This window comes from Heloderma suspectum, chromosome 16, assembly GCF_057233095.1.
Source record: "Heloderma suspectum isolate Gila_16-S chromosome 16, 16-S_ref, whole genome shotgun sequence".
NCBI lineage: Eukaryota > Metazoa > Chordata > Lepidosauria > Squamata > Helodermatidae > Heloderma > Heloderma suspectum.
In genome coordinates this window covers 16,490,979-16,505,700 of record NC_139473.1, presented here as the reverse complement: position 1 = coordinate 16,505,700, position 14,722 = coordinate 16,490,979, and the positions used below count along the sequence as shown (strand labels likewise).

The window sequence follows — 14,722 nt, the reverse complement described above, 5'->3', positions numbered from 1 at the left end:
TCTAATTAACAAACTAACCTCTGTGGGACATTAGAGGTTTTCCATCCCAATGAGCTCGATGTTTCCAGGATTTCTTATCATGAAGTGCTGCAAAATGTTGGTGGCATGAGAATCAGTAGTAGAAACGTTTTCCCCCCAGCTTGTCCAGATTGCAAATAACGACAGAAGACTTGGAACCCCAATTATTTTCTCATCTCCGCCACCTCCAAGAACTTGACCTTTCTGACAATCTGCTAGAGCGACTTCCTGATAACCTGAGTCTGCCAAACCTCCGTGTCCTAAACTGCAACAACAACCACCTGGAAGATGTGACAACCCTGCAGCAGTTCCCACAGCTGGAGGAGCTGACTTATGTGAATAATGTATACCTGACAGTGAGTATATTTGGCAGCTGACAGGGTTTCTAGGGCTTGCATGTTTCCACACTTGATAGACAAATCATTTGTCACGCTAACATCTGAAGAAGTTTAATAGTAGTAATAATGAGACTATCTGTTATTTATGAAGGACCTATAATAGCTAGATGTTGTACAAAATATTAAAAAAACACAAGACCGTGCTGTGAAAGTTTATCATCTCATTCAGCCTTCACCAAACTGGTGCCCTCCGGATGTTTTGGACATCAACTTGCATCAGCTACAGCCAGCATGGGCAATGGCTAGGAATTCTGGGAGTTGTAGTCTGAAACATCTGGAGGACACTAGGTTGGGGAAGGCTGATCTAAGTCATATGGAACAGGCTAAATGTTTCCTGTAGTATCTGGCTGTCAGGAATGAATCTGAGCGTGTGGGGATGTCTGGCAGCTCAGATTCAGAATCAGAATGGGAACAGCTAGAACAGAGGGAGGCACCCTCCCTAGTGAGCCCAGATATGGTGAGACTTTCTTTCCAAGACGTTGACACACAGATGGCCCAGCCTGAATGGCTCCCCCATTCCTCCACCATGGAACTCAGAGTTTGGAGGAGGAGGAGAGCGAGGGGTGTGACTTGAGGGATGCTACGGTCCATTGCAGAGCGAAGTGGGAAAAGTTAGGGCAGGGCTCAGATGCTCCACCAGGTTGGCCACCCGTGGAAGCCAACGTAGGAGGGAGCCACCCTAAGGGAGGGGCATCCCTGCGGAGCATGTCTGGCCGTGAAGTTCATGCCCAGACTGCTGGCAACTTCTCTAACTTCCACTTCTGTCTCCTTTATTGATATTCGTAGATATGTGGATTATGGGGCCGCAGTGGCTTAGTGGTTAAGACGCTGAACTGCAGACCGGAAGGTCGGCAGGACAGCAGTTCGAAACCCGAGTGCTGCGTGACGGAGTGAGCTCCTGTCTTCAGTCCCAGCTCCTGCCAACCTAGCAGTTCGAAAGCAAGAAATTGCAAGTAGATAAATAGGTACCGCTTCGGCGGGAAAGGTAACAGCGTTCCGCGCACCTCGGTGTTCAGTCATGCCGGCCACATGACCACGGAAGCGTCTTCGGACAGCGCTGGCTCTTCGGCTTAGAAACGGGGATGAGCACCGCACCCTAGAGTCGGACACGACTGGTTGGGGACACCTTTTTAGATATGTGGATTAGCTGTTTCATTGCAGTCTGAGAGTTTCCTAGAATCTGCATTTGTAAAGTAGCTAGTTGTTAACTAATAAAGTAGTGTTAGCCTGAAGCCTAGTTTCCTGTTGATTGTGAAGGGAGAGGACTAGGAACACGACACTGGCTTAGTGCTCAAATTATGTGACACTGGCTTACTGCTCAAATTATGGGGGCGAGGGGTGAGGGAGCTAGGGAGGCCATGAAATGTGTTGACAATATTGGGCTAGATGAAGCGATGGTCTGACTCTGTATAAGGCAACTTCCTATGTTCCTATGAGATTGTCACAAAAGGTAAGGTGGTGAGCGACACCCCCTGTAATTAGAACACTGAACATGGGTTCATCTGGATAGATAGCCTGAGTAAATAAAGCAATGCAGAGCTGGGACCAGGCTGCCCTCCTCAGCCAACTGTGCAGTCATGTCATATGGAGAAGATTTTAGCGAAACAAACCAGAGAAATACCTTTTTTTAAATGAAGGAAGCTAACTGTAAGTATACTACAAAAACTGAGGGGAAAAGTGGGGGATGGCAGGAAGGAAAGAAAGGCAACAAAATCACACACAGAGAGACTTGCAAATGAAATCAAAAAGTCAGTCTAATTTAGGGAGCAATCCTATGCATGTTTAGACAGAAAAAAGTCCTAAATTCCCAGCATTCCCTAGCCAGCCACAGGAGTTGTAGGGCTTCTTTCTGTCTAAACATACATAGGATTGTGCCCTTAGATAGATTAAATAGAATCTTAGGTTTCAGAGCATGTGCAGAAGTTCTGAGAGAGTGATCCTAAGCAGAAGTCCAAATTGGGACACGCCAGATGGCACTGTTGGTCTACATCAGAATATGGGGGTTTGTGTCACAGGAAGATTTCATATATGGCTTAAAGGATGTCTTTCAAGACTACCTCCTTTTCTTTTTCCTTCTCCAGCCCAGTGATGACTATAAAGTCATGTTTCTTCTCCGAAATCTCCGGCAACTGAATGGCAAGGACATCACCAAGCTGGCCAATCACGTGAGAGTTATCAATAGTCGAGAGCTGACCAGTAGGGTAAGACATATGATGATGATGATTTCTTAAGAACCTAAAAGAAAACTGTTCAGTATAAAACAATGACAAAATCTTGTCCGTAGGCTCATGATCTCAAATAAACAGATATATGAGGAAGAGGGAAGAGGAAGGGGTTAAGGAAAAACAATGGAGGTAGAGAGTCACTAAATTAAAATCTTAGCAAAGGAGAGAAAGCCTGAGAAAACAGATATGTTTTGAGGTGCTTCGTAAAGTATGGGAGGGACTGAATCAAATTAAGTTGATGTCTACTTTTCTTTTTGTCTGTAAGCTGTTCTGGAGCCATTTTGGCTGAAAAGGAGGTGCTACAGAAGGCTAAGCTATAAATCAGCCTTCTCTAACCTGGTGCTCCCCAGCTGTTTTGGACTATTAACTCTCATTATTCCTTGACCATTGGTCATACTGCCTGGGGCTGATGAGGTTTGTAGTCCAAAACATCTGGAGGGCACTAGGTTGGTGAAGGAGGATATAGATAAATTATAAATGGTGCAGAGTAAAGCTGCAACTTTGGCATTCATCTTGTCCCTGGCCAGCATTGCTCTGGAGCTTTGTAATGAGGTAGATGCACACACCCTCAATTTCATTTAAGCATGTTCTATGCCTGTAGCTAGGCTGGACTAACTGAAAAACCATACAAGAACAACTGCTTTTGGCAACCCCCATCTCAGCTTTCCCTTGCTTTCCTGTTTAAACAATTAACAGTGCAATCCTATACATGTCAACTCAGTACTAAGTCCCATTCAGTTCAGTGGCATAGGATTGCAACCTAAGTATCTGCCCCCATGTTTGTGAAGAAAACTTTGGATGTGCTTGATAAAGACCTGAAAGTTCAGTTACTGTTGAGTCCCAGTTATGAGTGCCCTCTACTGCATCTTGGCCTGGTGTTATCATTACAATTTTTGGTCCCCCTGTTTGCTTGTTTGCCCTTAAGTCCCATGCATCCATTTCCCTCCTTGCTCAACAGCAGATCCTGGATTGCTAGATTGCCCTCAGGACCAATCTGGTGGGCTGGATGATGTAAGGGTGTGCCCCCCAAATCCTCACCCACTGCCCCTGATGTCATCAAGCCCCACCCTCTGCTCGACACCCATTTTAGCTTTCTCCATGCAGAGACTCTTTGCACCAAGAAAGGGACTTGGCTGACGGTTGGTGGAGCTGCTCTTCCAAGCTCTGCTGAGTTATGTGCCTGCTTCCCATGCCGCTTTTCATCTTGATTGAGACAGCATACAGCGCTTGAAGGAGAATCCCGCGGTTACTCCCTTTGCTCTCCATCCTTATTGGGACAGCGTGTGAAGCAGGCACATGATTGGCCAGAGCTTGGAGAAACGTGCAGAGATTTCTCTGTGCATAGATAGGCATGGAGCTCCATGCCTCTCTGTGCATGGGGAAAGCTAAAATGAGTGCTGTGGATGGGGTGGGGCTTCGAACACCATTATCTTGATTGGAACGGTGCATGAAGGGGAATCCCCACTATTGCCGGTGCATGAAGGAGATCACTGTCTGGAGACTACAGTGGGGATTCCTAGCGAAAAGGTGGTGGGGCCTGGGGGGAACCTCTGCGGGTCATAGATCAGCTTGTTCAGACCCAAAGGCAGAAGGATCTGAGAGGCAAATAGTCTCCACCAGCTGACCTTTCTAGAAGTTTTAGCCTGGTAAAGTGGTCTTTTGAACAGTACTGTTTGCCCAGAGCCAAATTCCCATAGGGACCCTGATCAGTGCTTATACCAACGCCGTCCGCCCTGGTTCCTCTGTCATCTAGCCTGCTTTCATTAGTGGCCAAAGGCTTGATCTCTTTTCTTCCCCTTTTATATCCACCATGCTTGACAACATATACATGTATTTATTTTAAAAAATTATATCCAGCTTTTCCGCCAATACATAAATACTTAAAAATGCAATGATTTAAAATGTAAATAAGATGAGAAAAAGTTGCAATAAAACAGCAAATGTAATTATGTGTAAAAACAACAACAACATTGCCAATGATTATACCAGCTCGTGATACTTCTATTTTGTGTATATTGTTTATTTTTTAAATTTTATTGTTGAAAAGTTAATAATTTCTCAAAATACAATAAAAAATGTCTGGGGGTGGAACCACTGCCAAAAACGTGACCAAATAATAACATTTTCAGTTGGTGCCAAAAAGATAGCAAGGGAGGCTATGCCACGGTATTGTTTTCCATAGCCTGAGTGCAACTGTAAAAAAGACCCCGTCTCTAGAAGGTGCCCATCTCAATTGGTGGGGGCAGTTCAAGCAGGCTCTCAGCTAAAAATCTCCAACACGTGGGCAAGTTCATATATTGCAAAGTTAGAACAGGAGATTATCCCATGTATTTTTTTCAGAGTTCATTTATGCTTCTTTCTTTGTCAAGGTCTCTGCTCACTGGGGGAAAAACTTCCGGAACCAGTTACCTAAAACACTATCTCCTGAGCAGTTGAAATCAATCAGGAAAAAGTTCATAAGGTCTGCACAAACCCATGTTGCGTATGGGCCCAGCTCTCTCAGCGACTTCACCCGATGGCGGGTAAATTCAGTTCCATTTATTGTTTGAGTTTTATGCAGCATCTGATAAGTAGCATAGAATCTTGATTAATTGAGTTTAGAGGTTTTTTCCATTCAAGGTTGTTTACAATAATACATCTTTATCTAGCTATGGATACAATAATACATCTTTTATCCAGCTATGCAGATAAATGGACAACAGAAAAGAAACAGAAAAAAACCCAACAGCTCATTGACCCTGAAATCCCCCCCTTTTCTCTACATTTTCCCATTTAGTATAGGAAGGATACGTCTGCTGACCTCTTTTTGTGTTCTGTTGGTTGATGTTAATGTTCCCTGAGAATGACAATAGGGCTGTCTTGTAAAACACTTGATTTAAAAGTTTAAGTGGCTGATCTGTTAGACTGCTAAAAAGGCAGGAGAATGTTTTTCCAAGTGCATTTACCACTGCAGTCTTGATATTGCATATAGATTTCAGTTGCAGTGATACGTACATTGGCAGCCCAACCCTATGCAGAGTTTGGCATGCCGAAACTCATTGATACCAATAGGCTGACTTTGGAACTTTGGCTGTTGTTCTGTTAAAACAAATGGGGACAGTAAATATATTTAGGATTTGAGAAGTAAAAAGTGTTGCATTCTCCGTAGTTGGTACAATTTAATCTTTATATCATGCCCACAGCATGACACAGTACAGAAAGTTTCAGTCTATGTTAGACAGGCATTCTGCCTGATGAAGAGTTCTGTGCAACTTGATAATGTGTCTATTCAAAACTTCATCCAGGAAAGATATACTGCCTGTCTTGTTTAGGCTTTGGTAGCCAGTGATTATATCAGTGAACATACACTTGAAACTAGGGATGGACGAAAGTCCCTTACCTGTCCTCGAAGCTTGCTTCGCGGTGGGGGGAGGCGCTTCGCTTCTCCCCCCGAAGTTCATGCGAGGGGGGGGAGGCGCCCCGCCTTGCCCGGCCGAAATTCAGGCCGGGGGGGAGGCGCCCCATCCCTCGCCGGCGAAATTCAGGCTGAGTAGAAGCGCCCTGTCTACCCGGCCGTGAAAAAAAACAAAAAAACAAAACACCCAGCGTTAATAGCGTTGCCCTTATTTTCGCCGTAGTCTACGTAAATCTTTACGTAGACTACAGGGACCAAATAAGGAATGCAAATGGCGGCTCCCTATGGGGGCCGCCATTTGCGTACGTGTTTTTTTTTTTCAAAGTCACCCGTGATAGGCTACGTGACGATTAACGTAGCCTATCACGGCTGACTTTGGAGATCTAGCCGTGATAGGCTACATTAATCGTTATGTAGCCTATCACGGGTTTTTTGTTTTTTTTTTACTTGCCTGGTAATGGCGGCGGCGGCAGCCGGTTGAAAGACCAGCTGCTGCCCCCGCCCCTGACAAAGACCCGCTGAACCACCGCCAGGACTCGCTGCCGGGAGGGACATTCATCAAAGGTAAGTCCCATCCCGGGGGGGGGGGGGGGGCGGAGACTTTCACTGCCGATTTCGGGGGGCCGAATGCGTTGGCACTCGGCCCCCCGAAGTTTCGGGGAGAAATTCTCCCCCATCCCTACTTGAAACTCAGCCATGTGGTCATTGAGTTACAAAGAGGAAGTCAGCACACCAGGCCTCAGAATATTTAGCTGGCAACCAATGGGGCTGGTTTAGGGTTATGTTTGTCTCTAGGCTTTTAAAATTAGCATCAGAAAAGAAAGCCATGTGGCCCCTTTTTCTTGCATGCAAATTCACTCCTACAACTGAAAAAGAGGGTAGCTGGAGGCAGAAGGGATCAAGGTTCCCCAGGTAGAGTTTGGTCATTGGAGAGATTGCAAAGTAGACAGTGGAACCAGAGGAAAGGCTCAGAAAAACCTGCATATCTGCGCAGTTAAAGCAGCCTGGAGTCTAAGCCTGCAGCACTGAAAAAGAAGCATTTCCTATCTGTTCCATCACTTTTGGAATGCAAGAAAGAAGAGTGGTAAGATTATAAACTTAGAGAGCATTCTCTTTCAATTCTGCTTCACTTGGAAATAGGTTAAAATTCCTTCAGATGGATCTTGCAATGTTAGGATATCAAATTTGCAAGACCAATTAGGTAAGAGGCTTCCAATGGATGTGTGTTGATTTGAGGATCTCTTAAATCCAGGTGGATCTAGCAGAGAAGGGAATAAAGATGTCATGTGTATTTTGAATTTGAACACAGAAAAATTAGGTCTCTTAAAAACCGTTTATCTGGTGTGAAGCTGAATGTTTTAGTTGTAAGATACATGGATATACATTTAAAACACATTTGTACCCATTTCATATACGCTAGATCTCTAAATCTGCTGCTTTGTGTGTGTGTTTATCCCCAAACATTTTTGCCCACTCCCGGTAGTGTAGTGGCAAATTCAGAAGTGTAGGGTCCCTTCATGACAGTCACAGCCACACACCCTTCTAAGATTGTACAATATTGTAAGATATACAACCTTCAGCTGGATTCCAAAACCAGTGCAGCTAAGAGTAAGGCAGGGGTATTTCAGTTGGACGTCTGAGAAAAAATGCAGGGGTGTTAAAACCTTTTTTACCCGCTCACTCACTCAAACACGAACATTTTAGGTTTTCAGAGTATGATACTCTATGGAAGTATCAACTCAGCCCTCATGGACAGATCCCTTCTCATTTAAACAGCTCCCTTGCACACTCCGTTAGCACCCCAACATTACCCATTAGCCTTCCCTAAGCTCCTTCATTATATCCACACACACACACACACACACACACACAGACCTCTTCTTTCTCCCCTCCCCCTAACTGATTTTTGTCTGTTTCCCTTCCCTCCACCAGGGTTTGTTTGCCCAGGCACATGCCAACCTTGTACCAAAAATTGTAGCTGACAGAACAGGTTGCATTTGGCAATTCCGCGTACTGTAGAAATTAATGTTCAAGAATTAACACTGCAATCCAATGTGTGTTTATTTTGAATTAAATTTACGGTGATCTTGGGAAGGCAGCTAAGGCTGTAGTCCTATGCGCACTTACCTGGGAGAAAGTCCAATTGGCAACTGAACCTAGTGGGACTGACTTATGAGTAAACTTGCATAGGATTTTGTGATAAATCCTAAAAACTGGCAAAACCAACTCTTACAATGAATATTAATAATTCAATAGCTGAACAAGACATCATCTTGCTTCTCATTTGCACCACCCATCTGCCTCTCATCTTTTTCATGTTCATCAAAATGTGAAAGAAACTTTTCCATAAAATTTCTCCAGCCACCTGCCCTGCCCCACAAGTAAACAGTAGCAGCAGCACCCCCAACGCTCCTGCTGCTGCCATGGCCAGCAGCAGCAGCAGCCCTGAATGGGTGGCCGGTGCTGCAGGATGACGGGGGCAGCTCTGGGCATGCAGGTACGGAGCAGGGACAGGCGGAGAAGCCGAGAGCTGAGGAGGAGAATAGGTGGCACTGAGAGGAGGCTGAAGAGCTCCCTCAGGCTCCCTCTCCTGCCCCCTTTTCCTGGCCAGCTCTGGCTCTGCGTGGTAAACGAGAGGCAGCCACCTGCACTCCCTCTACTCTCTTGTCCTCCCCTAACAGACTGCAACCTGGCTGGGGGCTGGCTTCAATAAAAGTGCAGGAGCAAAGTCCCAGCATGACTTGCCACCACTACACTACTGGGAGCAAAGCCCTGGCGCAACCTGCCACCACTACACCCCTGCCCACTTCCGTTTTCAGAGGATCTGGTTCCGTGTGTATTTGCTCCTTGAAAGAGGACAGATAGATGCACACACACACACCATCCTGCACCTTGGGAGATGATACTATGAAAAAGCTACAGGGATGTGACTTCTCCCAATCTTGCCCTTCTTGAGCTTCCAGGAGGACCGGGTATTCCACCAGGTATTCCACTTTGGGAAAGTAGCCCACTTTGTGCCTTTATTTCATTTTTAGTGTTTCTTAGGTAACAAATCTATTGTAACCACTAATTTCTTGAAGGTTTCAAATCAATCTAGTGTCCGAAGTACATTCAGAAGAGGTTTTGAAAGAGGCTAGAGCCCACCCCTTCCATAGCTTGGGAGGATGTTATCTTAAAATTGTGAACCTTGGCTTTATAATTGTGATGAAGGAGGGAGGACTTCCTTTTATAACTTCCTGTTTCTTTATCCTGAAAAATTTCTGACAGGTGTTCCAGATAAAACTACTAAAATTACTATCTGACCTATTCCTAAAATTACTCTCTTTTTTCATATTAATAGGAAAAGAGAAAAATGATCTCCTGCCCTTGTTTGACTTCTGGGTTTTTTTCTTTGTTTGTTTTGTGGTGCTTCCATTGTGGTGTAGTCTGTTCCATTATTTAGTAGTAGACCACTGTAGTGGGTGACAGGGAATCTAGAATTACTGACGCTGTTTTGGTTACGGCAAATAACAATTTTTCAAAAGAAAAGTTGCTATTGGTTGTTTCATACCGATAATGTTGATATGGTAGCTAAAAATATTTTAAGTATATTTCTTGCAAAATTGAATTAGGTTATCCTTTTGTATTTTGTTAGAGGTGGGAGTGTTGGACCGGGAGTCAGGAGATCTGGGTTCTAGTCCCCACTTGGCCATGGAAACTCATTGGGTGACTTTGGGCCAGTCGCAGACTCTCAGCGCAGCCTACCTCACACGGTTGTTGTTGTGAGGATAAAATGGAGAGAAGGAGGATAATGTAAGCCGCTTTGGGTTCCTTGCAAGAGGAAAAATGGCAGAATATAAATGCAATAAATAAATAAAATAAATTGTAATGCCAATATGTATTATTATCATCACCATATAAATAATAATAAAATCAGAATAAACCATATCAAAAGGTAAAATCAGTCCAGCAGAAATGGTAAAGCATTATAAAATAATTAAGGGAGCAATCCTATGGCAGCTAGACAGCCATAGGATATGTGGTTTTCCAGGTACCATCCTCAGAGCCCATGCTTTGAGGTCGGTTCCCAGAGAACCAACCTTCCCCTGCCCTTCTGCGCTGTCTCACAGGCAGCACGGAACAGCTCCCCACTCCCTGCTCGGAAGAGGAGCACGGAGCGGCTGAAATGGGGCGTGGCTGGGGGTGTCCCGGGGCGGGGAAGGCGGAAATCCAGTACAACACATCCAACATGTCGTCCGGTCGCCACTTCCCCTGCTCCACCATCCCACAGCTAGGCAGCCGAAATCAGCTGTCTAGCCACAAATGCAGGGCAGGAGAAGCACGGCGGGAACAATCCCCTCTGTTCTTCTCCTGCCCTGCATTGGATAGGCGGTTGCCTCCAAGTTTGGAAGTGGACGCTTATGCCCATGGGATTGCGCCCTAAATTGTGTTCATTCAAGGCCATCAAATGGCTTCTGAAATAGAAACGTTTTAGCTGAACTTGTGAAAAAACAAGTGAGGATTCCATTTCTTTCCCTTCAAAGTTAGATCCATCTAGAGCAGCCTTCCCCCAACCTGGTGCAGCTCCCAGGATTTCTGACCATTGGCCACACTGTCTGGGGCCGAGGGGCATTGAAGTCTACAACATCTGGAGGGTGCCAGTCTGGGGAAGACTGATTCAGAGCATGTTGCAGTAATGCAGGGCATGCATGATGGTCTTTTTGCAGCCTCATTTGTTCCTCAGAGTTTCTTTTCTATTGTTGTTATGGCCAAAGCAATTGATAATAAATATATTCTAGGCAACTTGAAATTTCTTGAGAGGAGCTGAAGGGGATTCAGTTAGAGTCAGTTGAAGAAGATAGATTCAGTGAGGTTGAGGAATGAGTGAAGAGAGTTTGAGGCTGTGAAGCTCAGAGCTGGAAGGAATTTAGTGATATCATTACTGAGATAACATCTGTTTGTTTAATTTGTTTCAACAATAATTTGTATGTTCTTGGTTAACTATTGTATCTGCCTCTTCTGCATATGTGAAGTAAGTTTCTACCAGTTCCTTTGCCTGTGCTTGTGTATGACACAGCTTTCTTCATAATCTCACAGGTATAATGTGTGGCTGGTTGTGCACTCAGCAGCTGCGGGTTCAAAATACTATCAATAAAGTAGTTCTAAGACTCTTGATACTCTATTATTTTTCTATGTTGAGTGTCTCCACTCTGTATGATGTTTACTTCTCCCTAGTTCACTGGATGTCTTCCTAAAAAGCTCTTTGCAGTTTTGATTTGCATCAAAATTGTCCTTAAAGACTTTGAAACTTAAGAATTAACTTCCCAGAGAAGCTTTCTCCAAAGTTTTAAGGGGGGCATTTTAACCCTTCTTGCTCCATACCCTGAATTCAAAGATATTTTATCGGTCTGAAAATATGCCAGAGGGATATAAGAAGGAAAGATCCTAACTATTCTTGACATGGTGTGCAAACAAAGAATGTATCCCTATGTGGTGAACTTTTTAAAGCTGAGAACCCATTGGGTTTGCACAACTGCTGCAGCCCACCATAGCTTATTTAAGGCATGATGGGTTGCGGTGCGCGCTGGCAGCCATTTTGAATATTCACACACACACACACCCCCGTGGGGGATTGCCATGGTTTGCTGTGTCATCCAAACTTGGACAGCAGGAGTTGTTGGAGGGGGAAATAACGCCCCCCCATCCCATGATCTGTTGTAGGATTATTTAGTCAACACAGCAAACCATAGCAACCCCTTATGGGGGGCTGAATATTAAAAGTGGCCGCCAGCATACACTGCAACCCATTGTGGCATAAATAAGTCATGGTGGGCTGCGGTGACTGTGTGAACTGGCCATGGTGTAGTAAGACCAGTGGGATCTAAGGCCTGCACATGCATGCTGCCAGCAAACATTTTCAGCTGAAAACAGTGCACAGGTCTGAACCTACAGCTGGCCACTGAAGGGAAGATCTCTAAATGCCTGGCCACTTGTTTCTCTTCAACTGGAGGCTAAATGTGGTGCCAGTGTGGTGTAGTGGTGAGAGTGTTGGTCTGGGAGCTGGGAGATCGGGGTTCTAGTACCCACACGGCCATGGAAGCTCACTGGGTGACTTTGGGCCAGTCACAGACTCTCAGCCCAACCTATCTCACAGGGTTGTTGTTGTGAGGATAAAATGGAGAGGAGGAGGACGGTGTAAGCCGCCTTGGGTTCCTTGTAAGAGGAAAAAAGGCGGGATATAAATGCAATAAATAAATAAATGTTGGGGGAGGGGATTATTGTGTATCATTAGAGCTCAGTTGCCATCCCCCATAGGAGATAGTTTAAACTATGAAGTGGAATGGCAGGAGATGGGGCCAGAAAGTGTGGGGTGGGTGGGGAGAAGATAGGAAAGAGGACAAAAGGAAGAAAGATTTTACTTTTCATCCAGCCCCTCTTCTTTCCCCTCCGTGAAAGTTCTTCACTGGTCTCTCCTTGTATCCCCTAATAAGAAATATAATGAAAGAATGGGTAAACCTCTTGGAAGGAAGCACTCACTGCAACGCTTAAAGCAATTTCTGAAAACATCTCTATCTTCCCATATAATGGAATATCTCAGAAGATGAGTAACAGAAAGCTATCCAGTTCTGAGTACTTCCAAGTATGATAATTCCTGGAACTTTTCTTCAGGGAACATAATTCACGAACAATCCATTATAAAAAATATCTTTTGACTCTGTTAACACAGCCTTCGGCTAACAATGACTCAACGCAATCAGAAATGAATGTATATGTGGGAGATCGAAATGGAATTTCAGAAGGCCAATCCAAGTACATCATTCAATATAGACCCACCAGTGTAGACACCATGTAGCTTATTCACGATGTGGGTTAGTGTGACGTGCGAACTCTCCCACTGAAAATTGTTTCTTTCCTGCATCTATCTTATTAAAATTTGACCAGTCTCCATTATCTTCTCCTATTAGGTGAAAATGATTGCAGAGGAATTTTTGACTTCACTGATAAATCAGGAAGATAAGCCTGCTTCTGAAATGGGAGAAACAATGGAAGAGGAGGAGGAGGAAGAGGAGGAAGAAGAAGACGATGAAGACAAAGAAGTGGAAATTATGGAAAATACTGCAGAGACAGAAAAAAAGGTCACTGCTAAGGTCAGAACTCTGCACAGGCATCCTCTGATAAATTATCTCATTCAAATTAATATACTTCCCCCAGTATGTTTTAGTTGACCATTGTTCAAACTCTCATCTCCGGAACTCATGAACCTCTCTCAAGCTACTTGGGGAAATAAAAGGCCATAGCTCATTACTCACACACACAATTTGCATTTTGAAGGACTCTGACTCGGTTCCTGACGTCTCCAGCTAAAAGAGTCCTCAGGAAGCAGGGATAAAAAGGACCTGTGGCAGAGATTTTGGACTGCTGCTGCCATTCAGAGTAGACAACACTGGGTTAGATGAACTAATAGTCTGACAGCACACTCATAAACCTGAAGTACTAAAGCTAGGCTGTGACGAGCCTAGTAAGATTTTCAGCACTGTGCGGTCAAAATGTGTCCTCCTCTTCCTCCCCTGCTTTGGCTAGCGGATAGACAGATGGAGATAGGAGATTCAGCTACAGAGATCAGCCTTTCACCCTATCCACATGTTCATTTGTACCCAATGCAAATGGCATGCCCTTTCTTTCTCTTTTTCCATGCACCCCTTCAATAGTCTCTTTCCCTCATTTAGAAAGCAAGCTCCAGTGAGACAGGGGCAGGCCATTTTAAGCAGCATGGCTGCCTGTGTGCCTGATTGTGGGGAAATCGGTTGTGTGAGGAAGAGCATGGTGTGTCCCACCTTTTTGTCATTATGCCCCTCAGTGCTGTTTCCAACCCAGTAGGTAAGGCAAAGCTTGAGAAACCTGGAATTTAGAAAAGTCCCCAGCAGAAAGCTTATCAGATTGTGGGACTTCGTAGTTGGATGTTTCAGCAAAACACTATGCTGGGCAAGCCATTTTGTAAATTGGGCATTAACTCCAATGATTACATGCGTCTTGGGTTTTTTGGGAGAATGAATGAGATAGCTGGAAATCGCTGATGTTTTCTTTTAATAGGGCACAGTAACCCTCAGCAAGAGGAAAGGGGCTCGTTCCAAAGAAGCAGTAGCGAGCAAGAGATCTCGTTCTCAGAGCAGTTCCAAGGAGGAAGCATCTCCCAGCCCCAAGAAGCCTAGCCGCTTGCAGGACGAGCGCAGTCCTGAGGGGGCGAGAACATCTCGCCCACAGGCCAAGGAATCCCAGACCACTCAGGATCCTGACGGGGCCCATCGGAATGGAGGGCGGATTCCAAAAGCACAAAGCCACAAAAGATCCAGTCAGCAGAAAGAGGAACACAAGGAGGAAGAGGAGGATGCAAGAGATGCTTGTAGCACTCCTGTCAAGGACTTGGAAGGCGAGGTACCAGGATAGCTTTCCACTGATTCTTACTAGGGCAAGAGAGTCATGTTCTAAAAGTTCAGTTTTTAATAAAAAGCCTGTAGGCTTGCAAAAAGCAATGAATGCCAGAAAACAAGAAGGGCCATACCAACAAAAATATATAGAAAAATCAAAATGGTGAAGATTTGATTTGTTGACTGAGGTGTATCAATATCATGACATGTTTTTTGAGTTATACAGAAGCCTTTACTTGGGATAAATAATATATTTTCCCCATTGTTAAAACAAGTACACCT

The 14,722-nt window shown here is 44.7% G+C and overlaps 1 protein-coding gene across 4 annotated transcripts in view; it reads left to right on the top strand.

Moving 5' to 3' along the window:
• The window catches only part of LRWD1 (leucine rich repeats and WD repeat domain containing 1), a 71,975-nt gene that overhangs the window by 37,001 nt on the left and 20,252 nt on the right, over positions 1-14,722 (top strand). For all 4 annotated transcript variants that reach the window (XM_084823367.1, XM_084823370.1, XM_084823369.1 and 1 more), the window contains exons 3-7: positions 140-374; positions 2,498-2,617; positions 5,011-5,163; positions 12,980-13,162; positions 14,106-14,447. In XM_084823367.1, the coding sequence (XP_084679493.1) occupies positions 140-374; positions 2,498-2,617; positions 5,011-5,163; positions 12,980-13,162; positions 14,106-14,447 (1,033 nt within the window). The remainder of the gene's footprint in view (positions 1-139; positions 375-2,497; positions 2,618-5,010; positions 5,164-12,979; positions 13,163-14,105; positions 14,448-14,722) is intronic.